Source organism: Myotis myotis, unplaced genomic scaffold, assembly GCF_014108235.1.
Source record: "Myotis myotis isolate mMyoMyo1 unplaced genomic scaffold, mMyoMyo1.p scaffold_m19_p_8, whole genome shotgun sequence".
In the NCBI taxonomy this organism is placed as follows: Eukaryota; Metazoa; Chordata; class Mammalia; order Chiroptera; family Vespertilionidae; genus Myotis; species Myotis myotis.
In genome coordinates this window covers 77,064,470-77,092,008 of record NW_023416390.1, presented here as the reverse complement: position 1 = coordinate 77,092,008, position 27,539 = coordinate 77,064,470, and the positions used below count along the sequence as shown (strand labels likewise).

General features: G+C 46.4%; 1 protein-coding gene and 1 pseudogene across 1 annotated transcript in view; one reads left to right on the top strand and one right to left on the bottom strand.

The window, feature by feature from the left end:
• Nucleotides 1-1,944: 1,944 nt before the first annotated feature.
• Nucleotides 1,945-2,180, top strand: LOC118662200 (annotated as a pseudogene).
• A 277-nt stretch (nt 2,181-2,457) lies between these two features.
• ZRANB3 (zinc finger RANBP2-type containing 3) overlaps nt 2,458-27,539 on the bottom strand; it is a 243,488-nt gene continuing 218,406 nt past the window's right edge. The window contains exons 14-21 of the mRNA XM_036320667.1: nt 26,613-26,810; nt 23,425-23,516; nt 20,758-20,859; nt 19,478-19,620; nt 10,300-10,410; nt 8,876-9,278; nt 5,164-5,295; nt 2,458-3,262 (exon numbers count right to left, since the gene is read on the bottom strand). Of these exons, the coding sequence (XP_036176560.1) occupies nt 3,164-3,262; nt 5,164-5,295; nt 8,876-9,278; nt 10,300-10,410; nt 19,478-19,620; nt 20,758-20,859; nt 23,425-23,516; nt 26,613-26,810 (1,280 nt within the window). The 3' untranslated portion in view covers nt 2,458-3,163. The remainder of the gene's footprint in view (nt 3,263-5,163; nt 5,296-8,875; nt 9,279-10,299; nt 10,411-19,477; nt 19,621-20,757; nt 20,860-23,424; nt 23,517-26,612; nt 26,811-27,539) is intronic.

Sequence of the window (27,539 nt, the reverse complement as noted above, 5' to 3'; positions counted from 1 at the left end):
CTGTGCGAGCACACTGACCACCAGAGGGCAGCTTCTGCATTGAGGGTCTGTCCCCTGGTTGTCAGTGTGTGTCATAGTGACCAGTCATTCCTAGTCATTCTGCTGTTAGGATCAATTTGCATATTACCCTTTTATTATATAGGATAGAGGCCTGGTGCATGGGTGGGGGTCGGCTGGTTTGCCCTGAAGGGTGTCCCGGATCAGGGTGGGGGTCCCTCTGGGTGCCTGGCCAGCCTGGGTGAGGGGCTGAGGGCCATGTTCAGACTGGTCACACCCCCGTCAGGGTGGGGGTCCCCACGTGGGTGCCTGACAAGCCTGGGTGAGGGGCCGATGGCTGTTTTTAGGCTGGCCACGCTCCCCAGTGACCCAAGCCCCAGCCTCTCCTTTTTTTCTTTATTTTTTTCTGGGATTTATTTATCTTCTATAATTGAAAATTTGTAGCCTTGAGCGGAGCCCAGTGCCGGCCAGGGCAGGTGGAAAGCTTGGCTTCCTCCATCGCCAGGGGCAACCCAAGCCTCCTGCTCGCTCCAGCTCTGTGGCTGTCGCCATCTTTGTGATGGAGTGATGGTTAATTTGCATATTACTACTTTATTAGATAGGATGGGCTCTCTAGTCTGTTCCATTGGCCTATGTGTCAGTTTTTATGCCGATACCATAATGTTTGGTTACTACAGCTCTGTACTACAGTTTGAAAGCAGGAAGCATGATGTCTCCAGCTTTGTTCTTCTTTCTTAAGATTGCTTTGGCTATTTGAGGGTCTTTTGTGGTTTCATACAATTTTAGGATTTTTTTCTATTTCTATGAGAAATGACATTGGAATTTTGATAAGGATTGCATGAAATCTGTAGATTACTTTGGGCAGTATGGATATTTTAACAATATTAATTATTCAGGTCCATGAACACAAAATTTTTCCATTCATTTGTGTCTTCTTCAATTTCTTTCATTATAGTCTTGTAGTTTCAGTGTACAGATCTTTCACCTCCATGGTTAAATGTATTTGTATTCTATTCTTCTTGATGCTCTCATAATGTTTTTAGTTGGAATTTTGAAATCTGGCAAAGAGAGAGACTACCTTCATGGGTCATTTCACCTGAAACCATCACACAGTCCCTCCCTCTGAGAATGTTCTCCCTAGAATTACCAACTTAATTTGATCTATAGAGCAAGCTCCACTCAAACCTGACCTACTTACACCAGACTCTCACTTGCAAACACTCGCTGCTGGAGGAAAAACAGTGTGAAGACTCCTTAGCCCTCAGCCGTGAGGAATCCTGGGTTACTCTGGCAATGAGGCAGAAAACTGCAAAGAGCTTGACCAGCAAAGCAGAAAAAAGGCCAAAGAAAGCCCAACCTAATTCATATAATAAACAACACTATTTGACCTTATACAGCAAAATAGTTATAAACTTAAGAATTCTACAAAAATTCATGAGTGTATAATCTTTTTAAAATCAAGTGCTCTGCATTGTGAAACATCAGCTACTAATTAAAATTGGAAAGTCTCAAACTGATGAGGTCACATCTATACAGCCTTTATAAACAGTCTTTGTGGTGTATGTCTTCCTTGAACCTGTGATTTGTGTAGTACCGACTCTTGCTTTCATGATTCTGACGTATTACAGGGCTATGCTCTGCGTTTATTTCATCATCACCCTTTTACTTTTTTATATCAATTACATTTTATTTTTTAACATATATCTCAATCAGATCATTCAGCTCATGCTTTAATATAAAGTGTTTTATCATCATCATCACTCCTTTTAAAATAGGTGTCTGGCATACGCTTTTAATAAGACAGGATTTTAAAAACAAAAAGTGGTAACTGGGGGACTAAGGTGCTTTGACAGTAAGCCTAGTTTTAATGCTTAAAAACAAACCAACTTTGCCTGGAGTTGGAGCACGGGGCCAAACTGTGAGGAAAGGCGAGCTCCAGTGGGAAACATGTCAGGTTCAGAGCTCGGCAGGAAGTGGGACCGGTGCTTGGCGGACACGGTCGTCAAGGTAGGTACTGGTTTGGATTAGGGCTTGTCTTCTCACTTACCTTCTTTAAAAGAAGAATGTGGCCACTAGCCTTTGGTTCTGGCATGGGATTGGGAATGGCCTACTCCAGCTGTCAGCATCATTTCCAGGCTCCATATCTTCCACGCGGAAAATAGGTGAAAGAGCAGAAGCAGTGACTTACCTGAGAACATGTCAGTGGGAGGAGTCATGTTTATCCCTCAGGACACTGAAGTGCCCTGGAGCCAGCTCACATTCTTCTGTAACAATGTTATCAGCAGTGCTTTAACTCCAGCATGCTGCTCACCTGCTCACGTATTTGAAACCAAGTCTGTTTCTTGTTTTGTAGTTTCTCTCTGGAAATTGCAAGGAGGTGGTCTTAAAAGAAATAAATTAAGCAAAAATAGGCAAAACAACAACAAAAACAAAGCCCAAAAAACAAAAAAACAGCGAACTGAAAATTGAAGTATAAGTGGCATTTAATATTTTATGTTTTCAGTTTTTTAACATATTTAACAATTACTTTACCCAGAACCCCTGATTTGTCCACAAACACTATAGGTCCAATTAGTTGGTTTTTATTTTAAAGCATCACTTTAATAAAGACAACTGGCTAAGAAATAAAAGAGAAAACACTCAAAATGTGTACCCCAAGCCCATTTTGGAGGATTTAGTGAACACGAGTCTCTCTTGCATATTAAGCAGGCTGGTCACGCTTTGCCCAGGATTCCTGAATAATGAGGATTTGCTCCCTAAACTTCCCTTATGGTCTTGCCATGCCCCATGCTATACGCTCAGCAGTCCTGAAACAATCCCAATCCAGCAGCATTTTGCAAGTCATTGAGAATATATTTTTTAAGTACAACCCATGCATAACACCATGATTAAGATAGCAGTAGGAAATGGAAGCTTAACAAAACCTTACAGAAACAATTGAGAGTCTGCATGAAATCGAGGTCACAGAAACAGTGCTGCACCTCAGGATTTCTGTTAGGTACTTTAAAAAGGTATTGAACGCTAAAAGCATTTAATATGAAAAGGGAAGTTGAAGCCTTGACTTTCTTAAAAATTTCACTCTTAAAATATTAGACAAACATGAAAAACATGAGTTAAATTCCTCCACATGCAAGCCATCTGCCATCCATTCCAAGTTTGTTAAACTTCATTTCTTCACCAAGAACCGCGTGATGTCGGATCCACGCTTTGCCGCCAGAGACTGTCTCCTCACCTGGCTTCTTTCCTTGGCTTGCCTGGCAGTTCTCTAAAAGTTAAAAACATGAATGTGTTCACGCGCGGGGGGAAAAGTACTGGCTACAGAAACTCAAACACTCCCTGCATTCTGTTAGTCGGGAACTAGCTCCGTGACTGCCACACCCACTCCCAGTGCTTTGCCATTATGGGCATCACCAAGCCACGAGCCGCGAACGCCAGCAGCTCTGCCGAGTGCCCAGGTCCTGGGTTCACTTAGGACCAGGTGCTGAGGAGAAAACACAGAGTTTGGGGGGGATGCTACCCAGGGAGGTCCGTGCATCCCTCCCTTGGGGTCTCAGGGAGGAGGCCATGATTCTCCTCATCCAAGTGGGAGCGTTAGGGCATCTTGGGATTTCCCAGAGTGCGGTGTGCACAGGGCCGGCCCTTTCCTCTTCTCTGGAATTCCCAACCCAGCAGCCAAACCGACGCGGAAAACAAAATGGGACAGGCAGGAAATGGATTCTTCTGCCAGTCCCGCAGATAAGACTCTTCACGAGAACCTGAAAAAGCGACCACAGAAGGGGCAGCATTTTGCTATATCTTAATTCTCTTATTAGTCTTAAATGTGCTACTAATTTGCACAGCGGAGAAATCGGACGACTTTTCCCCCAGATTGGAGTCCATGCACGTGTGAAGTGACCCAGGTGGAAGGGTGAGGAGAGCAAAGAGGGTTCAAATGAAGAACAAACGGAACAATCCCCGTTTGTGTAAAAGTTATGTTTGTGAAGAGAGGAATCTAAAATATTAAAAGGCTAAGAAAATGCTCACATAATATGAACATTGTCAAAGGATCGGAACAGATCTCAAAGCTGTAAATACAATTGATTAGCATTTTAAAAACCATCAGGGTCTTTAGTAAACAAACTTGGGCAGGCCACTTCCCCCACCGCATGGGCACAATCCATGCAGTCAGATGGGCACTCTCTTCACTGATGGGCTGGGGGGGGAGGGGGGGGCGGCTAACAGTATAACCTTTGGGAAAACAACTTGGAGATAAAAACATCAGCCTCAAAAATATCCAAACACGTGACTCGGTGATATTTTAGATCTGAGAATCTATCTTAAGGAATGACCTCAAAACATTAAAAAAAAAAAGTGTGTGGCAACAATATGTATAAGAATGAAAAAGAATGTAAGTAACTTCAATGTGCATTCGCATAGGAAGGGCTAAATACACTACAGTAGAGATCTATTCAACAGAATCATGTGTAGCCACTTTAGACAATAACATTATGAGTGTTTATCATGGGAACGTGGGAGAATGCTTAAGTCTGCCAAAGGGGAAAAATAAGTCAGATGCAAAGTTGCATATTGAGTAAGTGTTTCTTTCGAAGATTATCTCAACAGGTAGGCCTGACTTCCCTTTGCTGACTGCCCGTTAAAAATTCATCCTAGTTGATAAACAAATACTGTGTCATTTTTCCCCGCTCGTTTTAAGCAACAAGTCATTAATTGCTCAAAGATGTGCCGAGGTTAACAGGCTTTATACTTTGGCCAAGAGTGCAATGTTTGCATGTTGAACTAAGTTGGTCCTAGAGATAGTTTATTAATGTTCTTAGACATTTCAGGACATCCTTAGCCGCACATGCAAACATGTCACTGCCCCAATTCACTAAACGTCAGCTGGAAGGTCTGGGTCTCTTCAAGACCATGCAAACTACATTGTATTTCTTTTCTGCTAGGCGGTGGGGAAATTTCCGGGTCCTGGGATGAATCAGAAGGCAAGCAGCCTGTCTCCCATCTGTGACTGAGACCTAGGCCTCGAGAGGAAACACAGTGTTAGGCGATGAAAGAAATAAAATGTGTCTTGGATCCCAGCCCAGGACGTAGCTTCCCCAGTCCTCTCCCACGCCGGCATGCAGGATGCCACTGAGGCCCGGGACGGAGTGGGATGAGCGGAGGGGCACTGACCTCTCTGTGACAGACTGTGCAGAGAGTCTGCAGGTTGTCCAGGGAGCACTGTCCTCCTCCTCCGAACACCGGCCGGATGTGGTCCACCTGCCAGAAGTGCCCTTCCCCGGGGGCTCTGACCATTTCGTTAAGCTGCAAGCAGAACCCAGGATCAGCATTTTTGTACATACACTGTGGGACTGTGGGTTTTGCATTGTGCGATCATGTTTACACAGCAGAATCAGGGAAAAATACGTTAGGATGGCTCTTTATAGCCTTTTTTTGTGAAAAGGAAAAAGCTTCTAGGTTAGCAATTTGAAAACAATAAAATGTCTCTGAAAAAGTTCTTTTTTCCTTACCTAAACCATTTTGAGAAAAAATTATAAGCAAGTAGAAAATACCAAGACTCCTGACAAACTGGGAAATATTAGTTGTTTTTGCACTTTTGAGCTAGTTTATACAGTCACTAAAACAAAACAGAAAAGAATAAGAACAGATTAAAAACTTAAAATGTCTGAATATTACTACTAACTTAAAAAATCTTTAATTGTTGACCTAAATGCATTTATTACTATACCAATGACAGTTTAACATTAATAGCTATAACCTGAAACTTCCATGCTAGTCACCTGGGAATCTGCCAGTTTACATGGACTGGTATATTTCTAGAACAACCTCTATAAGTTGCATATTTTGAATAAACAAAGATGTCCACTTAAAGTAGGGATGACTTAGGCCAGTCCACATACACACACTTCATATTTAAACACTGATGACCTACATTCAAACGGGATGTATTTTAACATTTTACCTAAGGTAGTAAAACCCGCTCACCGCCTCGCTGTGCAGTTGTTTAAATATCACAAAGATCAGTGTGAAGGTTGTTTTATTTCCTCGGTCTTGAACAAGGAAGAAGTTGTAATCAACTTCCTGCTGTCAGCCATGGGAACCTGTGTTGCAGTTCTAAAGCACTTTTAAGAAAAGCTGCAGACCTGTGTGGGCACAGGGACCGGTCAGCAGTGCCCAGCCTGAGAGGCACCCCAAGTGGCAGCGAGTTGGAGCGGCAAGCTTTGTCCGGCTGTGGCTGGAACCGTGGGAAGCAACTACTAATAGAAGTCTGATGCATCGAGCAAATGGCGCATTCTTAGGAAAAAGATCCATTTTGGTTCTGCCTTTTGTAACCAATTCTTTTGCTCTGAACAGTCTCTACTCTGACAGACTCTATGGCAGCCGTGGGCAAACTACGGCCCGCAGGCCGGATCCAGCCCATTTGAAATGAATAAAACTAAAAAAAAAAAAAAAGACCGTACCCTTTTATGTAATGATGTTTACTTTGAATTTATATTAGTTCACACAAACACTCCACCCATGCTTTTGTTCCGGCCCTCCAGTCCAGTTTAAGAACCCATTGTGGCCCTCGAGTCAAAAAGGTTGCCCACCCCTGCTCTATGGTCTAGATTACAGCGGTTCTCAACCTGGGGGTCGCGACCCCATTGACGGTCGAATGACCCTTTCACAGGGGTCGCCTAAGACCATCCTGCATATCAGATATCTACATTACAATTCATAACAGTAGCAACATTACAGTTATGAAGTAGCAACGAAAATAATTTTATGGTTGGGTCACAACATGAGGAACTGTATTTAAAGGGCCAGAAGGTTGAGAACCACTGGTCTAGAAGGTTTTTATTCTCCCTAATAATTTGCAAATCACGTGGGGACATCTTCAACATCCTAAATTCACCTGTCAAAGAGTTACCCCCTCTCTGAGCGGTCCTCCCAGAACTGAACCTGTGGTGCTCCCTGTCCTCTGAGCACTTTTGTTTTGGGTGTCACTATGCTACTTCCTGGACAGGCTGCTTCCAGGATGTCCTCCAATCCTGCCACGTGTGTCTCCTGGCAGCTTCCTCACTGAGGCAGCAGACAGTAACGAGTCCGGGTGACACTCTGGGAAGGGTGCAATATGTCCTTCACCAGTTGACCAAAGGATATTTCAGGAACTCAGGACACCATTTAAAAAATAGTGTATCTCCCTAGTTCTCAAAGTTATATGAATTCATCTTTGCAGAAATGCTTATTAATGAATTCTATCATAATTCAGCAATAATAGGTAAATAAAAATATATGATTTGACAATATTTTAGTGGGCAGAGAGTGGCTCAGAAGTGATTTTTTAAAAAATTAAGCTCGCTGCCCTGGCTGGGGTAGCTCAGTGATCAGAGCATCGGCCTGTACACTGAAGGGTTATGGGTTCAATTCCCGGTCAAGGGCATGTAACTGAGTTGTAGGTTCAATCCCTGGCCCTGAAGGGCACGTGCAGGAGGCAACCAATTGATGTCTGTCTTTCACATCGATGGTTGTCTCTCTCTCTCTCTCTCCCTCCCTCCTTCCTTTTCACTCTCTCTAAAAATTAATGAAAAAGATATCCTCAGTTGAGGATTAACAACAAAAAAACTCAGCTCACTATAAAATTATACATTTTGCTTTAGTTTGAAGTTTAGAACTGATTAAATCACAACATTAGAAATCCAATTGAGTTTTGGGAATCAAATCGAATATTGATGAGTCTAAAGACAATATTTTGTTATAAATTGCTCTGCTAACATCTGATTTTACAACAGATGAATATGTTTCCTTCTCATTGCAATGAACTGCATTTTATCTGTTTGCCCTTTGTCATTCAGTACTAACATCATGAAAAGTAGAACAACTGGACCATAGTTGTTGTGTGTGTGTGTGTGTTTTTAATTTATTGGGGATGTGGAGAAAAAGGACACCTTGTACACTGCTGGTGGGGGTGTAAACTGGCACAGCCACTATGGAAAACAGTATGAGGTTTCCCCATAGGTGCTTCTTTTTTTTTTTTTGGAATCAGACCTGGGATCCTTCGGTCTATGGGCTGACACTCTATCCACTGAGCCAAACCGGCGAGGCTCCTCATAGGTGTTTCTTGATGCAATGTATCATCTGTTAAGATCTCTTCCCCAAATAATTTAACAAGAATCTAATTAAGCCTCTATATCTTATAACCATTATTCTGGAAACCAGGGAGATAGAGAACCATGTCAGATAATACCACGAGAATACGGGGAGACACATCCAGAATGTGGGAAATCCTATAGGCAAATGATCCAGTTTCCTCAGCAATTTATGGTGTAAGAAAGAATGGGGCAATACAGAGTAAAGAGACTGTAAGAGGCATGACTAAACGCCATGTCATACTTCAAAGGGCCATACTTTGATCTAATCTGAACAAGGCATTTTCAGATTGTCTGAAAAGATATTTTTGAGACAATCTAGGTGGGAAACCAAACACAGACTTATTATAATCAAGAAATTACCATTGTTTTGGTAATGGCTATTGGGGGTATGGCATTAAATTTCCAAGACAGACATAAAAAAAAAGAGGGAAGGAAAGAGGATGGGAAAGAAGGAAGTCTTTATCTATGAGGGATACATAACGAAAATATTTAAGGATGAAATGAAGTGTTGTCTAGAATTTGCTTTAAAATAATTCCAGGAGAAAAAAAAGAATTGAGGTAAGGGACAGATGAAAATTAAGGCAAAAATGTCGATAACTGTTAAAGTTGGGTGATGGGTTATGGGTTCATCATTCTCTCTACTTTTGTGTGTATATTTAAGATTTCTCATATGAAAAGTTAAAAGGAGAGTGAGTCAGAATCCATCCCTCAGTACAACACTGCCTTCTGTCTGCCACACAATTATAACTTACCTGATCTAGAGGGAGCTTTGAGGTCCAGGTAACATCCAGAAGACTCTTGCGCTGACTTTTAGGAGCATCTCTCAGACGTAAAAAGAGTTCTTGTGCGTTCAGATTACACAGCTGACACACACCATGTTCAATTTCAAATACTTTGGCTCGCAGGTAACTGTTATTAGAACGAATCCAAAACTCCTCCTGACAGTTCAGAGAGCAAAACCGTGAATCCCAAGCGTTCGCTTTGCACTCTTGCTTAGTTTGGCCCGTGGGCTGCTGACAGCGGAGGCAAAGTGGATTCCCTTCATTATCCACAGCTTGCAGGTAGCCTTTGGATGCAGGAGGCTTCACAGTGAGACCAGCTTGCGCTAGGCAGGGAGTCAGAGATGGGACAGAGGCTCCATCGTCAAGACACTCCCTAGAATTGAACAGAACATAGCTAATTAATACACTAGTCTTAATAAGCCTAACTTCATGTAATGGTCTTCAGGATTTCTATGCTGATAAACAGTAAACATAGAACCCGCAGATTCTGTGATTCTGTGTGGAAATGAAACACTACAGTCAGCACTCTCGACTCGATGCCAAATACAGGGAAGAATGGTGTGTTTAAAAAAGTTGATTTGAATACAAATGTGCCGCATCTCTTGGGAATTTAGATATCATCAAGTTAAACAATCAGACTTGGAAACATCTGGAGAAGTTAGAAATGCTCTTCAGGCTGGGACAGGACTGGCTACTGTGAAATCCCAGCTAAAGCTCTCCAATCGGTGCACACCTCCCTGGGACACAGCCCCTTCCCAAGGCTCCCGTGGACCTGTCCTCCGGCTCCGCTGGCCCACGGGAAACTGTCACGTCCGTAAAGTGACCGAGCCAAGTAGCTAACAGTGTCCATAGGGTTAGAACCGAAGACTTGCTAAGCATGTGCCTCCTACAGGTAAACTCAGAGTCTGACTGAATTAAAATTAGAAATGAAACGTGGTAGGACCTGTGCTCAATTTGTTAGGATAAAAGAAAAAGGTGCATTACTCAATTGTGTTGAAAAGGCCTATGTGGGAATTACAACCGCTGTTTGCCTATGTTTTACGCTGCTTATTAGAAGCGTTAGAAGAAAACTTCTTAGGAAAGAAAGAGCTCAGTATTAGGGGGCAGAGGACAATTTGACCTCAGGCCTCCTAGCATCTTAGTGGCCTGGGCAGGTCACTTGGTCTACCTGATCTCAGGGTCCTCAAAATAACCTTCTTGTCTCTAATTTCCAAGATGAGGCCATCATGTGCCTCACAGGGTTGCTATGAGAACTGAAGAATTACTGTATTGTGAAAGCTCTTTGGAACCTGTAAGGTGGCCACACAAGGGAAAAGCACAATTACAAAAATGAATGCAAAAATGGGAAGCAGTGGTCTCAGTGCTGCTGCGCCCGACTAGTAAACAGGCCTTACTTTGTAGACGTGTCCTGCGGCCCAGCCTCCTTGGTGATCAGACGGACATGGCCCCCCGCATTCTTCACTTTGTCCATCGAGGCTGCAGCAACATCTTCTTTAGTTATGTACCTAAAACAATGACCTGTTAGGTAGATGTTCTCTCCCTGGTAAGACATTTCCTGTTCACATCACTCCTTGCAAAGGCGATAGGAGAGAAAAAGCGAGACCTGTCTATTGGATGTGTGATGCCAAAGTTAGGGGATGACATTTTCTCCCTTTATACTGGTCACCACGTGTGGGAAACACATCTCTTTCTTCCACATTTGATTTATTTTTCTAAGAAATTGAGGAGCCATTCAGTGTTCTACGGACCCATTTTCCTTAGAGGGAAGAAAGAGTGGGCGTAGGGATGAGAAATGATGGAGCGCATGCACACTGGCAGCCTTGGGTAGAGTGCAGGAAATCTCTAACAGCGTTTCCCCTCTCCTGGCCTCCTCTTCATGGTTCCACAAATCACCTTGATCAGTTGTAATAGAGAATCAGCATTTCAGGTAAAGTGGTTCTCTTTTTAGTTAAACAGGTTCAATCACATCTGCCCTAATCTCAAGGTTGTTCCCATTATTATCAGCCCATCTGGGTTTACAGAACTGCCACTGAAGTGAAGCCACTCTTGCTGTGGGATTCACGGCACCATCATTCCCACACAAGGGTAGGGGCTGGAAGTGAGGAGGAAAGTTATCCCAATTAAAGGTGATGGGGGAATGTAAGTAGGTGAAATGCAATTACCCAATTAAGTCCTTCTAATTAGCATGGCCCAGTTTCTCTGGTAGTTAACACCTATTATAGTTGTTTTTTTTTTTTAATCAGTTCAAACATAAATTTCTTCATTTGTTGAGTACTTCATTTGGGAGCTTGACAAAATCAAACTTAAATCACAATGGAATAGTTCTGCAATTTTAGGTAAATTTTAGAAATTTGCTTTTATGTTGTTAAAGTAGATTTAACAATTAATAGATTTCCTTTTTCTTATAAAGTATTTTATTACTTTTCAATTAGGTGATACATACTGCACATATTTCAAAATTCAAACGACAGGCAATAGTGTATTTCCCATCCTTTTCACCTCCCCCAAAGCTATCTCTGCTGCTAGTTTTTAACAAATCTTTTTAGAAAAAAATTTTTTTTTCTGTATATAAGTTATACATTTGATTTACTTACCTCAGTATTTTTACAGACACATAACTCATAGCACTAAATTTAACAATTTAAATTTTACAATCCAGTGCATTTTGGTATGGTCACCAGATGTACGACCATCACCACTACTTGGTTCCAGAACATTTTTATCACCTCAGAAAGAACCCTGAACTCACTAGCAGACACTCCCCATTATACCCGTTCCCTTTAAAAACAAACGGTAGCATCACATACATAGTTGTCGTCACCTTGCTCTGTTTACCTAACCATACATCTCAGGATCTCTGCTCGGTACACACAGAGTTGCCCTGTGTTTTAAATGGCTGCAATATTCTATTATTTGGACAAACCATGTATCTAACCAGCCTCTGATTAATGGGTATTTTGGTTGTCCCCGCCTCTGCTGTCACAAACAACGCTGTCATAAATATCACTATACATGATATTTTCTACACATGAAATAGATATAAAATAAATTCCCAGAAGTAGAATTGCCAGGTCAAAGTCTTGGCGCTTTAAATTTGGGTAGCTTCTGACACATTGCTCTCATTTGAGTTTGTTCCAATACAGACCCACCAGCAATGAATGGGAGCGCCTGTTTCCTCACACTTCCACTAGTACCAGGTATGTCATTTGAAAACTTCTTGCACCAAAAGGTTGCTGGTTTGATTCCAGGTCAGGACACATGCCTGGGTTGCAGGCTCAATCCCCAGTCCCCAGTAGGGGGAGTGCAGGAGGCAGCCGATAGATGTTTCACTCTCACATCGATGTTTCTCTCTCTGTCTAAAAATCAATAAAAATATTTTTAAAAATAAAATTTCTCTGTTAATGGTGATAGGTATCTCATTATAGCTTTAAGTCTGCATTTCTCCTGTTAAGAGTAAGGGTGATTATCTTTTCATACATTTGTATTTCTAGTGTGTGTCTTTCTTAAAGCAATAAAGAATTATAGTGAATTCCTTTAAAATTCTCTAATTTTACTTTGTAAACTTCTCCCCCCCCATTTCTTCAACCATTTTATTCCCTTGACAGAAACACTTCACGAAAGTATTTCAGTGGATTCTAAATAAACTAAAAAGCTTCATAGCTTTGAGGGGTGAAGGGATATTAAGTCTTGCCTTAGGTATTATTCAATGTTTAAAAGCTTAGAAACCCAATTCAGTAACTTTATTTATTTTTTTTTTAATTTTGCAATATTGGGGAACCAGGCGGCCAAGTCCCGAAGGACGTCCACCCATGCTCAGGCTGCTCGAATCTTTTATTGATCTGGAGTAGCCCTTAGGGTAAGGAAGTTTCAGTGACACACAGATCAGCAGACAATTTCCAGGAATAGACAAAGTATCTGATTAACTCATCGATAGATAAAAGATGCTTCGAAATCTATTCAGAGATTTAAGAACTAAAAATAACCTTTCCTACAAGAGTTTTTATTTTTAGCACAGATTTTTGGAAACCATAGGAAGAGATCAATCAACTCCAAATGGAGGGGGCAGGGGGATAACTTTTCAAACATAGCTGTGAGTTACCAATATTTAATTTTCCACTGAGTTTGCTATGAAGTTCATGTAAGTACATCAACTCTCAAATGGATTATGGTAATTCCCACTTTTGACAAATAGGGAAGGAAGAATGTTGTCTGCTACCTACTTCCTGGATGGGGCTGCGACAGAGGATGGCAAGTTTTGTAAGAAGAGAGGAGTGAGTGTGTGTGGAAAGTGGTCCACACCAGTGAAAACCCTGCTGATTCCAGGTTGCCCACCTGCTTTGGAGATGAGCTGTGGCTGGAGGATAACTAGTTGGCATCCTAAACTCAACAGGGCTCCAACGGGACCAGGGCTGCCTCTGCCAAATGAGAACTCACTTAGGAACCCAAACAATGGCTGGTGACCTTGGCTTCTATTCACACTGAAGAGTGAGCTGCTCAAAAGCTGACTGCAGGCCCTGAGCTGGGATGAGCCTGAAAACTGGTGGACAGCACTGGAGGGTAATCTAATTGGGGGGTTAGCCATTGCTTTTGGGGGGAATTCCTAAAAAGCAGTACCTATTTGTCTTTATTCTAAGGCCATTCCATTTTTTTCAGAGATGAATAATCTGCCTCGGGAATGAAATGTGGCTGCTGGAGATCTGGAAGTTGAGTGAAGAATATGGAAACACACTGAGCCTGATGCCAACCTTGGTCCCACTTCTCTAGAAAGTAAACTGGGAGGACAGTCGGGGAAAGGCGTCCAGTGTCTAACCCTCCTCATACAGCCCTGCCCTTCACACCTGCTTCCAGAGAGGCGTGGTTACTCCACTTTACTGAGACTCAGTGGGGTTCCGCGGTGAGAGTCGGCATGCTTCCTCAAAGTACCGCCCTCTATGGGGACGCAGTTTCATTGTCATGCTCTGCTACGCCAGTTTCCCTGGAGCCCCCCCTCTCTAGTCAATGACCAAGGTCTTCAGAACGACCTCCTTAGCACTGCTCTTCATTTTCTTTTCTCCATTCCCATTGCTAATGACTTCATAAAAAGCCCTCATCTTTTGTTCTTTCCAGGTCTACTACAATAGTCTTTTAATTTGTGTGGTAGGCAGAATTTAAAGACATCTCCCTAGGATTCCTGTCTCCAGTATCCAATCATGCCGGGGTCCAACCCCAGCAGGTCCAGGGGTCCCCAAAGGTGTGGATGGAGTCAGCGAAGAAGGAATGACACAGAGACAGCGTTCAGTTGATCAGCAGCCTAGCCAGGATCTCTAGCCAGGATCTCCAGCCAAGTTCTGGTCTGGATCTCCAGCGAAGTTCTGCTGTTTATTGTCTTGTTACATCCGTATTTATACCAGTTGATTTTAATCCTGTCAATTTCTATTGCAAAGGTTAGGGCGTTTCTTATCTCCATTCCAGGGAGTAAAGATTATGTAGCTTAAGCATGATTGTTTGTAGTTAAAGTGATTAACTACCCGCCTGGCACTTAGTTAAGGAGTTTTATCCCCTCCCTGACTTCAGGGAAAAATCCCTACCTGGGGAAACAACCTTTCTCGGAGAGGTGACCTTGGTTAAAACACACAGCGCTAAGGGGAGCAAACATATTAAGAACAGTATGCTATATACGCCAGGTCCCTTGAAACATATGCTGTGCAGATGTTTCTTTCCTGCAGCGACTGTGTCAAGCAGCAAGAATGGACCGGCTTCCGGCACAATCAATAACTCATCTAGGTCGGTGGTCGGCAAACTCATTAGTCAACAGAGCCAAATGTCAACAGTACAACGATTGAAATTTCTTTTGAGAGTCAAATTTTTTAAACTTAAACTATATAGGTAGGTACAATGTTATTAACTTAATTAGGGTACTCCTAAGGCTTAGGAAGAGCCACACTCGAGGGGCCAAAGAGCCACATGTGGCTCGAGAGCCACAGTTTGCCGACCATGGATCTAGGTAATGCTGTAAAAGGACTTTGCAGATGAAATTAAATTTACTAATCAGCTGACCTTAAGATAGTAAACAATTCCAAGCACAAGGAGTTCACACAACTTTGCTGGCCCTGAGATGTAGGGATCCTTGTGCTAGAACTAGGAAGAAGCCTCTAACAGCGGTTCTCAACCTGTGGGTCATGACCCCTTTGGTGGTCGAACGACCCTTTCACAGGGGTCGCCTAAGACCATCCTGCATATCAGATATTTATATTATGATTCATAACAGTAGCAACATTACAGTTATGAAGTAGCAACGAAAATAATTTTATGGTTGGGTCACAACAAGAGGAACTGTATTTAAAGGGCCAGAAGGTTGAGAACCACTGCTCTAGAAGCTAAGAGCAACCCCCAGCTGAGAGCCAGCAAGGAAACCTAAGTCCTACAACCACAAGGAACTGAATGCTGTCAACCACCTGAATGAGCAATGGCTCCTTCCCAGACTATCAGTAGAGCCCAGCTGGCCCACATCTTGATCTCAGCTTTATAAAATGCAGAGCAGAGAAACCAGCAGAGAAACTCAGGCTTCAACTTATAAAACCCCAAGATGATAAACCACTGTTGCTTTAAGCCACTGAGTTTGTGATAATTTGTCATGGTAGCAACAGAAAACTAACTCAACTCATCTCCGCAACTCGAGTATCACCCTTTCAATCTAACCTTCTAATTGCTGCCAGAGTGAGCTCTTAAAAACACATGTCCAACGGCTTACTTTGCTGCTTGTTAACACACGTGGTATCTATAAGATATCACTGCACATCCTATCTAATAAAAGAGAAGCATGGTAATTAGCGTACGACCGCTACCCTTCCCATTGGTTAACAGGGCGATATGCAAATTAACTGCCAGCCAAGATGGCGGCCGGCAGCCAGGCAGCTGGAAGCTAACATGAGGCTTGCTTGCTTCAGTGACGGAGGAAACCAACGTTCCCTGCCTGCTGCTGCCGGCCTCTGAGCTTGCAGTTTAAGAAACATTGTAACAAATATAGAAGCTAAACAAAACCCCGGAAACCAGCTTTCAGCCAGCCGGGATCTCAGAGCTGGAGTTGATACAGTGTCTCGATTATAGAACCTAAACAAACCAGATACCTACTTTCAGCAGCAGAGGCCTAAGAGCTGGAGCCAGAGCTAAAGCTGGCCCAGAATTTAAAAAAAAAGAAAGAAAGGAGCAGTTGGGAGCTTCAGTCCCAGCCTGAAAACAGCCCTCAGCCCCTCACCCAGACTGACCAGGCACCCCAGTGGGGACCCCCACCCTGAAGGGTGTGTGACCAGCTGCAAACAGCCATCATCCCCTCACCCAGGCTGGCCAGGCACCCAAGCGGGACCCCCACCCTGATCCAGGACACCCTTCAGGGCAAACCAGCCGGCCCCACCCACGCACCAGGCCAATATCCTATATAGTAAAAGGGTAATATGCCTCCCAGCACTGGGATCAGCGGAGCCACGAGGCCTCCCAGCACCGGGATCAGCGGAGCCGCGAGGCCTCCCGGCACCGGGATCAGCGTGACAGGGGGCAGTGCCCAAACCCCCTGATCGCCCTTCGGCTCTGTTTGTGACAGGGGAAGGCGCCCCAACCCCCTGATCAGCCCTGCTCTGTGCCTGATAGGGGGGAGCTCCCCAACCCCCTGATCGCCCTGCAGCTTTGTGTGTGACAGGGAGCGGCACCCCAACCCCCTAATGGGCCCTGCTCTGTGTGTGACAGGGTGCGGCGCCCCAACCCCCCATCCCCCGCCCCACGGGCCCTGCTCTGTGTTTGATGGGGTAGAGCCATAACCTCACCATCGGCCCTGCCCTGAGTGTGACAGTGGCGGCACCCCAACCTCCTGATCGGCCCTGCTCTGTGTGTGATAGGGGGCGGTGCCCCAACTCCCCTATCAGCCCTACTCTGTGAGTGACAGGGGGGAGCTCCTCAACCCCCTGATAGGCCCTGCTCTGTGCATGACAGGGGGCAGCTCCCCAACCTCCTGATGGGCCCTGCTCTGTGCGTGACAGGGGGGAGCTCCTCAACCCCCTGATCGACCCTGCTCTGTGCGTGACAGGGGGCAGTGCCCCAACCCCATGATTGGCCCTGCTCTGTGTGTGACAGGGGGTGGCGCCGCAACCTCCCCATCGACCCTGCCTTGAGTGTGACGGGGGTGGTGCCCCAACCCCCCAAATCGGCCCTACCCTGAGCGTGACTGAGGGTGGCATCGCAACCTCCCAATCGGCCCTGCTCTGAGCCCGACCAGGGGCTGCACCTAGGGATTGGGCCTGCCCTCTGCCACCCGGGAGCAGGCCTAAGCCAGCAGGTTGTTATCTCCCGAGGGGTCCCAGACTGCGAGAGGGCACAGGCCGGGCTGAGGGACCCCCCCGTCCCCCGAGTGCACATATTTTTGTGCACCGGGCCTCTAGTCCTATATAATAAAAAGGTATATGCAAATCGACCAAATGGCAAAACTGGTTGCTATGACCTGCACTGACCACCAGGGGGCAGACACTCAACACAGGAGCTGCCCCCAGCCCGAAGGCCCCAATTGCTCAATCGGCAAACCTCTCGGTCTCTTCCCCTGCCAGGCAGGCTCCAATCACCTGATGGAGAATGGGGAACCGGGGGTGGGTGGTGACGGGGTGAAGCCGGGAGCTGGCTGCTGGCAGCCTGGGAAGATGGCAAGCCAGGCCTAGCGACTGTATCTGTGCACGACTTCCGCACGCCGGGCCTCTAGTAATTTTATAAGTAACTTTGGTTTGTATCAATTTTATCAGACTTGCTTTTAGCCTGACCAGTCATCTTTCTCAAGAGATTCTTTAAGTGGTCATCCATGTCTGATGGAGAAGAAACTAGAAATGGCTGTGGTTAACTCTGACTGTGGTTATAAAAATGAGAAAATAGAGAGGACTAGAATAAGTATTGAGAACAATAAAATAGGCACCATGCTTTTTGTTATATATGTGTGTATATGTATGTGTAGGTGTGCGTTATGTATAAACACACACATATTTTAAATGTATTTTTTATATAAAGTAATATATGCTCCTGAGAAAAATTCAGTACAGAAGACATTAAGCAAGAGTCCAAAACTGGCAGCTCATAAATAAACCAACTCAGCAGAGTCATGCAGTAGTTTATTTTTAAATCTGAATTTAAATGATGTTAGATGGGCTGTGCACTTTACAATTTGCCATAGTTCCATCTCCTGCCCCATCTTTTTCTAGTTTTACACCTGACCTCATTTGTTCATTTACGATTCCTGCTTTGTTTTCGTCATTAGTTTGTGATCCTGGAGTAAAGTACAAAGTTCCTACCATCTCCCCAAGTCCCCTGATCTGTGGTCTACAGCAAGACTGCTCAGTGGTGGCACTCCTGACACTCTGAAACAGAAAACTCTTTGCTGGGGAGTGCAGTGCTGCTCACTGCAGGATTGTTATCAATACCCCAGGCCTCTGGCCACTAGGTGTTCCCCTGCTGTGTCCCCTGATTTTGACAAACTAAAAGTTGTCACCCTGGGGGTAAAACTGGCCCAGCTGGAACCACTGTCCTAGAGAAAGCTCTGGGGAGATTTTCTGAGGTATCCTTCCAGATACTTTTTACGTCAATAGTAGCAATTACATATATTTGTGTCTCCATCCTTTTTATATACTTATTTTTACCCTTAATGAATTATCACAAGTGTCATTCCTTGTTCTCCCATATGAATATACCACCTGCCATATTCTGAAACAGCTGAAGAGACTTTTCACTGTGTGGGGATATCATTTATTTAATCAACCACATCCTTTCCTAAACCACTGGTGAATTTTTTTCACCTGAGTGCACAGGAAAGGCCGGAGATCACAAAACGATGGCATGTGGGGGTGGAGGAGGCTAAGGTGTATGGACACAGGAGGGCCAGGGGGTTTTCCTGCCATGTGGCCGCTGGTGCTTTGTGATCCCTTCAGAGAAGAGAGGGCAGCACACAGCCACCTGCCCTTCCCGGAACCTGCTTCGTGCTGAGGAAAGAATCTACAGAGAGCGGGATCACACAAGGGGACGTGAGACCTAAGTGAGGCAGAGATGATTATGATGCCAAGAAAGGAAAGGACATGTACAGAGATTATCATCTGTGATGACAGAGGCAAACAGCTGCAAACACGAGACGCCCAACCTCTCCTTTCATTTCGTTTCCAACCACAGGCGTAACCGTTATCTCTACCACCTGGGTGGTGGTGCGGCCACCAGGACCAGCCCCCCTGTGCATGGCACCGAGACCCTCGGCCGGGATGCAGGGAAGACGGGCCCAGAGGCGTGTCCTGCTGTCCTCACAGGGAAATGTCTTCCTGTGAGCCAGGGTCCAGGGCTGGGTGAGTGCGACTCATGTTGAGAAGAACAGACAATCGAATCTTGGATTTCTTTAGTGGTTACACAAATGCCTCAAACCCCCCCCCCCCCCCACACACACACCTCCCCACTAAGAAATAACCATGACAAGTAATAAAATACAAAACAGATGTTTCCATCTCTCCCTCTTCCTTCCTCTCTAAAATCAATAATATATATATATGTTAAAATACAAAACAGAAAGAGAAGGACCGCCCATACCTTTTTGTGCTGTTTTGTTTGGTCTGTTGCTTTGTGGCCTCTTCGAATGCCAGAGCTGGGCTGCAGAACAGCTGCCCGCTCCTTCTGACCACCCTCTGCTTCATGGCCGTGAGGCTGCTCCATTCGCGCACAAACCGCAAAATCTGCCGGGAGATGAGAGGTGAAACAGTGCATGCAGCGCACCGCATGCCTTCCTTTGAAGTGGGGCTACGTACAACGTCGGGCACCTGAGTTTTATATACCCCAAACAGGCTTCTTGGGGGATAGTGAAAGCTTTCTTCGGTTTGATGGTTCATCTCCTTCTCGTGAACCTCCTACGGCCAGTTCTGCAGGCGTCTCCTGATCCAGAGACTCTGCAGGCACGTTTCAGGGCACCTGGCACACGTCCCTGGCTCCCAGGGACCAGTTGCAGCCATGTGCTCAGTGAGGCCGACAGAGGCCCTGGGTGGAAGCCGTGACCGGGGCAAAGCTGGCCTTGGGGACAGCAGGTGTGGCAGTCGTGACTGACAGGCACGGCAACACCTGAGAATCGCTTTGAACCCCACGACTTAAGTAATCGCAGGAAGGCAGCCATCAATAAACCTGGGCATTTTTATTAGAGTAACATTCATCTTACTTATTGGTCAAATATACACAGCTGGCTATCTTCTGGGAATCTGCGAATCACAAATAGATGACACTGAAGAAAGTAAGTCAGTGCTACCTTTCCCTTTAAGACAGGTGCAGCCCCCTACGGGCAATGTTTGATTTCTCCTCAAAGGGAAAAACGTAATCGCTGTTTTCTTGTAGAAAGCGGTACACTGCCTGCTGGGTCCGCCCTGCACACGCTGACCCTCCTTTGCAGGGAAGGGAAACGGGCCGCAGGTGAGCACCGAGGCCTCCCTGGCAGGTGCGTGGCCGGCACTGCAGGCTGGTGCTCTCACAAGGAATCGAGAGTCACCTCGCATGGTCTCAGCTCCGCTCTCAGAACCTGTCAGGTTAGAACTGGGCCCTCACAGATAAAGTGTGATCTGACAGATACCACGATCACAGCTGCTGCTCCCGTGAACGAGGCATTAAATGTGAGGATGATTCAATCCGCAGGAGCAGCCACGCTGGGTGTGATCACTCACCACGGAAACGGAGCTCACGTTTATTCTGAGCAGCGGGGTAAGCTGCCGGCGCGGCCGGTGATGGGAATTCTGTGACAGGCCGCGAGTGCTCCGCTTTTATTAAACTTGAAATGGTCATTAACATTGCTCAGATTTTAATTTACAACAAATTCACAGAACTGTTCTTACCAGGGAGCGATTTTGTTTCAGCTCAAAGCTTGCTGGTAAATCTTCCCAGAGGTCTAATTTTATATCCAAAGGAATGAAATTGCAGTTCATCTGGTTCCCATCCTGATTACAGATTAAGAAGGCATTGTTAATCCATTTTGTCTGTAGGCACCAGCAATTATTTTAAAAGTAAAGAACTGTATTATGACATAATAGCCCCGTCTCCCAAGATCCCACCCACACAGCCCCCCAGAAAGGACGCTGAGAGGAGGAGTGAGGAAGGCTCCCCGGGGCTCTCTGAATGCCTCAGTGCGTTCGCTGCTCAGGGAAAATACCACGCAGAGGGGTAGTCAGCTAAACACAAGGCTGGAGCAGGAAGTACTTCTTTATAAAGGGGGAGAAGAATCTCTGATTATGAAATTATAGCAACAAGAGTCGAATCATATTCTAACTCTCTTGGCTAAAAGAAAGCGCTCCAGCTCCCACAATTGCTTTGGGAAAAACACAAAAAGAAATTACATGCGGATTCAAAGTTTATATACATAATTGTTATTCTAAACTCAGTCAGACTTGGGATTCTGGCTACAAGGACAGTTCTTTAGAGTTACATGTTAATGACATCAATGGCTAAATGGCTGTTACTGCTCTTCCTTTTAAGCGGTGTCCTTTTAGGCAGCAAGCTGGTTTTCATCCAGATTCTACTTCAGCTCTTCGAAGGTCAAAAGGAAAGATCTCATCTCAACTCTGCTGTAGCTGTGAAAAGACCTGTTAGCATTCCATCTGCTTCGGGTCTCGTGTATAGGAAATAACTGAATAATGTTTTATGGTAAAGGGGCATGTAAGTATTTAGAGTGGTTGTACAAATGCACCGGAAACTGCTAAGAGAGATGTCAAGAACAGGAGGTGGCCACGCTGCCAGGCCGGTGGCTGAGCCAGGAGGGGTGGCGAGGCTGTGGCTGCACCTGGCCCGGCAGCCGGCCCCTGTGCCCCTGCCAGGAGCTGGCAGTTTCTCCCCTGCCTCCACCCGAAGGGGAGAACCACCAATCAGATGATTCAGGAAGCACAGCTTCGACTGCACAGAGTAACGAGTTAAGGGCTTCTGAATTCCTGTGTGTGCTCAGCCCGGTGTCCGACTTTTGGCTTCTTGACCCTCAGGCCCACCTGGGGTCAGTTCCCTGTTGCTCCCATGTGATGGTCAGGAAGCGTGGCCTGGCACTCGCTCCCGGGGGTGAGGGTGGTTCAGGCTCAGGTCTGCCTGGGGGAGCAGAGACGCCCGTGGCGCTCCCCCCGGGTCTAGGCCTGGGGTCCAGGCCTGGGGTCCGGCTGTCAGAGGAGCGCTGCCGACTGCCTGGCTTTGCCCGGGTCCCTCTCCCGGTGTGGCCTCAGGACAGAGGTTGTGGGCCAATGAGGAGGCTGCTCGGCAAGTTTGTATTCACGACCCTCCCCACCTCCTGCTCTTCGATCCAGTTCTTCCAATCTTCGTTAGAACTGGAAGTTATTACACGGAGCGCCATCTGTCTATGCCTATGTTTGGTGCAGTAGATAACATGGCACTGAGTTTGTGCAGCTCCAACATAGCTATCTTCGAAAAGGCATTCTTCCGGTAGAATGGCCCATGAGTTTAGAAAGTTATAAATATCATTTTCTTATACAGATTAGGATTTGAAACTGTAGTCCAAACAAAAGTATTCATAATGTCAGCAATTTTTCCTCAAATATTCAGACCAGTTAACCGAGGCCAAGGGTTCTCACATGGCCCCCAGCTCCTTCCCGGGGATCCACACGTCAAAGAGTTGATGTGAAAACAGTAAAACATGATTTGCCTCTTTCGTTCTCATTCTGTCCCAACTGTACAGTGGCTTTCCATGCACAGGCAGATCTGGGAATCCCACTGTCTTCTATTAAGACTTTAGAGAAAATTGCTACAAATGTAAATGTTCATTAAAAATTATTTTTGTTTTGGAAAACACAATTGTTTCTCATGAAAATAGGCTACTGATATAAATATGTACATTTATATTATGGCTACTCTTAAATAAAACAATAAATGAATATTTTTAGGTGTTTCCATTTTAATTTTAGATATAGTAAGTACCAATAGATATAAGCCACATAAACAAAAGCTCTTTGGGGTCCTCAATGAATTCAGGGGTGCACAGAGGTCCTGAGATGAAAGTTCGAGCCCCACCAGCCTAGGCTCTGGCCAGAACCTGAGCAACCCTTTCATGACATCGCATGGAGTCCAGTGAACAGATGGACAGGCGGAGGCTCAGTACAGACGCTGCTGTTGCTGCTGCCACAAGTGGCCAGGCAGGAGTGGCATTTTGTGAGAGGGCACTGTGGCAGGCACTGTGCTGACTGCTCTGCAGGAATCAGCTCCTTTGATCCTGGTACAGCTCCTCTCCACGTATCACAGCTGAGGAAACTGAGGCACAGAGCAATGAAGTGAGGTGTCCAAGACTCCAGAGCTGGTCACAGATCTGAGCTGAGGCTCTGGTGCTGCAGCCTGGGCTCCTGCCTACTATGCTGGTTGCCTCTCTGACTTACCATCGGGATCTGAGGACCAGCTTTAAGGAGAAGAGGAACTAGGCGCCAATCTCTTTGCTAATAAAATTAAATATCTCATTGAAACAGGAAAAAAGGAAGCCTTTTGCATGATTCAAGCCACATGACCGGCATGATGCTTACCTTGGTGTAGAGGTGGATCCGGTCGGTGTTCCTACTTGCACGAAACATGAGGGTGCTGTACACTGGCTGAGGGTCTGCGCGCTTCGACCGTTCTAAACAAGGAGATGAGAGAGAACCTGAAGGCCCATCTACCCTCTATCCAAAAGAGTTCAATCCAGTCTTCTGTGGGTTGGCTGATAAACCAGTTTTACCAAGTATATCAACATCTGTGCCGGAGAGCATGGCCTGGGCCTGAACAGGACGCAGGGAGGCAGCTCGGAGCATGGCCTCCCGGCACCAGGGGCTCTGCGCTTTTACTAGTGACCCAGGAAGAAAGGAACACATTCAGAATGAGCTGAGCGTTACAAGTCAGGCCTAAGGGGGCATTTCCTGCCACCACGAGGGAAGGAGTGTGGCATCTAGACTTCTCCTAGAGCTGATTTAAGTGGAGGCTGAAAGGGCACCGTCTTGATCAGTAGCAACAGTACCACCCAGAGAGGGCCCCGTAAGTGCCCAACTCCCTGTGGCTTCGCCTCACATTCACAAAGGGAAACAAAGGGACACCTTCTCTCCTCACAATCTCTTTTCATTTATTGCTTTCTCAGTTCCACTGACAAACATGTTCTGTAGGAAAGACAGGGTTATCAACGGTGACCTAAATAATAATTATAGTTAACACCACGTACTTACCATGTGCCATGCACTGGGCTCAACACATAGATTAACACTTCTCAGAAATAAGCAGTGCATTATTCAGAGGGGAAAACGGAGGCACATTCACTTGCCCAAGGCCACGCCGTTAGCAAGAGGACTTAGCCCAGTGAGTTACTGTGGTCACAAACTGAGTAACGAAGAAAATAACCCCAAAGCACTCACAATCTCTTGCCAGCTGGCACAAAAAGATAGTGATGCATGACATATAGACTAGTATTTGCCAACTATCACAGCTATAAATAATAAGTGGAATCAACCCAAAAGTAAATAAATCTGAAACACTATGTGGTTGGCTCCAAGTGCAGTCATGATTCATATAGTCTTTTATAAAAAATTAAACTATAGTTCATATACATTATATTAGTCTCCAGCATACAACATAGTTATTCAACATTTACATCCTTAACAAAGTGATCACTTGATTCATGCAGTCTTGAAATTATGTTCCTCAGAAAAATTTTCTTTACCAAAAACACACAAAACCCCAAACCCTAAAGTTAAAATCTGCCAATTAGTTGTAGGCATTTAAAAGGAATTCATATGTAAAGAATTAATTATCTGCTAATGGCTGTTAATCTGTCAACCTTACCATTTGGCCCCAAAGAACCTCCCAAATATCCACACCATCCAGTTGCTGGGCCCGGGTCGCTGTGTGAAGGGAACCAGGTCACTGTGTGAAGGGGCCGGGGTCGCTGTGTGAAGGGGCCTGGATCGCTGTGTGAAGGGGCCGGGGTCACTGTGTGAAGGGGCCGGGGTCGCTGTGTGAAGGGGCCAGGGTCGCTGTGTGAAGGGGCCGGGGTCGCTGTGTGAAGGGGCTGGGGTCGCTGTGTGAAGGGGCCGGGGTCGCTGTGTGAAGGGGCCGGGGTTGCTGTGTGAAGGGGCCTGGATCGCTGTGTGAAGGGGTCGGGGTCGCTGTGTGAAGGGGCTGGGGTCGCTGTGTGAAGGGGCCTGGATCGCTATGTGAAGGGGCCGGGGTCGCTGTGTGAAGGGGCCTGGATCGCTGTGTGAAGGGGTCGGGGTCGCTGTGTGAAGGGGCCAGGGTCGCTGTGTGAAGGGGCCAGGGTCGCTGTGTGAAGGGGCCGGGGTCGCTGTGTGAAGGGAACCGGGTCATGTGTGAAGGGAACTGGGCTGCTGTGTGAAGGTAACCGGGCCGCTGTGTGAAGGGAACCGGGGTCACTGTGTGAAGGGAACCGGGGTCGCTGTGTGAAGGGGCCGGGGTCGCTGTGTGAAGGGAACCGGGTCGCTGTGTGAAGGGGCCAGGGTCGCTGTGTGAAGGGGACGGGGTCGCTGTGTGAAGGGGCAAGGGTCGCTGTGTGAAGGGGCCAGGGTCGCTGTGTGAAGGGGCCGGGGTCGCTGTGTGAAGGGAACCGGGTCATGTGTGAAGGGAACTGGGCTGCTGTGTGAAGGTAACCGGGCCGCTGTGTGAAGGGAACCGGGGTCACTGTGTGAAGGGAACCGGGGTCGCTGTGTGAAGGGGCCGGGGTCGCTGTGTGAAGGGAACCGGGTCGCTGTGTGAAGGGGTCGGGGTCGCTGTGTGAAGGGGCCAGGGTCGCTGTGTGAAGGGGCCAGGGTCGCTGTGTGAAGGGAACCGGGTCATGTGTGAAGGGAACTGGGCTGCTGTGTGAAGGTAACCGGGCCGCTGTGTGAAGGGAACCGGGGTCACTGTGTGAAGGGAACCGGGGTCGCTGTGTGAAGGGGCCGGGGTCGTTGTGTGAAGGGAACCGGGTCACTGTGTGAAGGGGTCGGGGTCGCTGTGTGAAGGGGCCAGGGTCGCTGTGTGAAGGGGCCAGGGTTGCTGTGTGAAGGGGCCAGGGTCACTGTGTGAAGGGGCCAGGGTCGCTGTGTGAAGGGGCCAGGGTCGCTGTGTGAAGGGGCCGGGGTCGCTGTGTGAAGGGGCCAGGGTCGCTGTGTGAAGGGAACCGGGTCGCTGTGTGAAGGGGCCTGGGTCGCTGTGTGAAGGGAACCGGGCCGCTGTGTGAAGGGGACTGGGTCGCTGTGTGAAGGGGACTGGGTCGCTGTGTGAAGGGAACCGGGTCATGTGTGAAGGGGACTGGGTCGCTGTGTGAAGGGGCCGGGGCTGCTGTGTGAAGGGAACTGGGTCACTGTGTGAAGGGGCCCGGGTCACTGTGTGAAGGGAACCAGGGTCACTGTGTGAAGGGAACCGGGGTCACTGTGTGAAGGGAACCGGGGTCACTGTGTGAAGGGAACCGGGGTCACTGTGTGAAGGGAACTGGGTCGCTGTGTGAAGCGGGGGGCTGAGGCGGGCAGCAGGTCTGGAGCAGGGAAGCCAGGTGCTGGTTTGCGCTCTGGTGATGTCCGAGTGCCAGCAGCTCTGCTCTCCCCGCCATCTGGTGTTTAAGTGTGTGGCTTATATTTTTAATATAAATGAATACACGAAGAACCCAGAACCAGGCAGTGATCACAAATCTACTAACAGCATCATGTGTCTAAGCACATGGGTATTATTTGGACAATGGAAATCGAAGCAAACTTACCATCACCTGCCTGGGGCGTGAGTCCATCTTCTCTCTCGATTTTTGATATTTCCTCCTTGCTCTCAGCCAACGGTTCTGGTTCTGTCTGTACAAGAACTCGTTTTTCACAGTCAGAATCAGTGCAAACATTTTTGGACGTGTCTTTCTGAGAATCATCTTCCTCATTTCTGTTTTTATCCAGGGTATAATGTAGGCTATCTATTTGTAGTATTATAAAAATCAAACAAATAATTTATACATACATTAGATAAAGTCATTATTTACTCTAAGCCAAGTTTGAAAAGGAAAGTTTAAAAAAGTCACAGTAGTTCTTATAGAAAGAAACAAAGTCAATAATGTTTGCTCATCCTCTGGAAACATGTATTGGAAGACACTAAATGCCAAGTTCTACACTAGGTGCTGGACGGGAAGCAAGGACAAGACAGATGTGTCCCCCCACCCTGGAGATTCCATTCCAAGTGGCAGAGGTAGACGATAAGCAGGCAAACAAGTGAATAAGGCCCTTTAAGATAAAACAGGGTTCTATCTGAAGGTAAGTAAGGGGATGGTCAGCAGGGCCAAGCTCTAGGAAGAGCCTCATTTGAGCTGAGAGTGTCCCTGAGTCTAGGAAGCCTGGCCCCGGGTCTATATTCTTGGGTTAGATTCTACATGTAGCTAGAAGATAGTAGAGGGCTTTAGGCAAAGGAAGACACTGGCCTAAGTCTTTAAAGGCTCACGCTGGCTGCTGTATTGAGAAGAGCCACAAGGGAGAATAGTAGAGAGGCCACTGAGGTATGAGAGAGAGAAAACCGTGGATTCCAGTGGGTGGTACCAATAAGATAAAGTGGCCAGAATCAGGATATATTTTAGAGGCCACACCAGCAGAATCTGATGGATCAAGTGTGGGAAGAGAGAAAGGAATCAAGAATGCTGTCTAGGTTTTTAGCA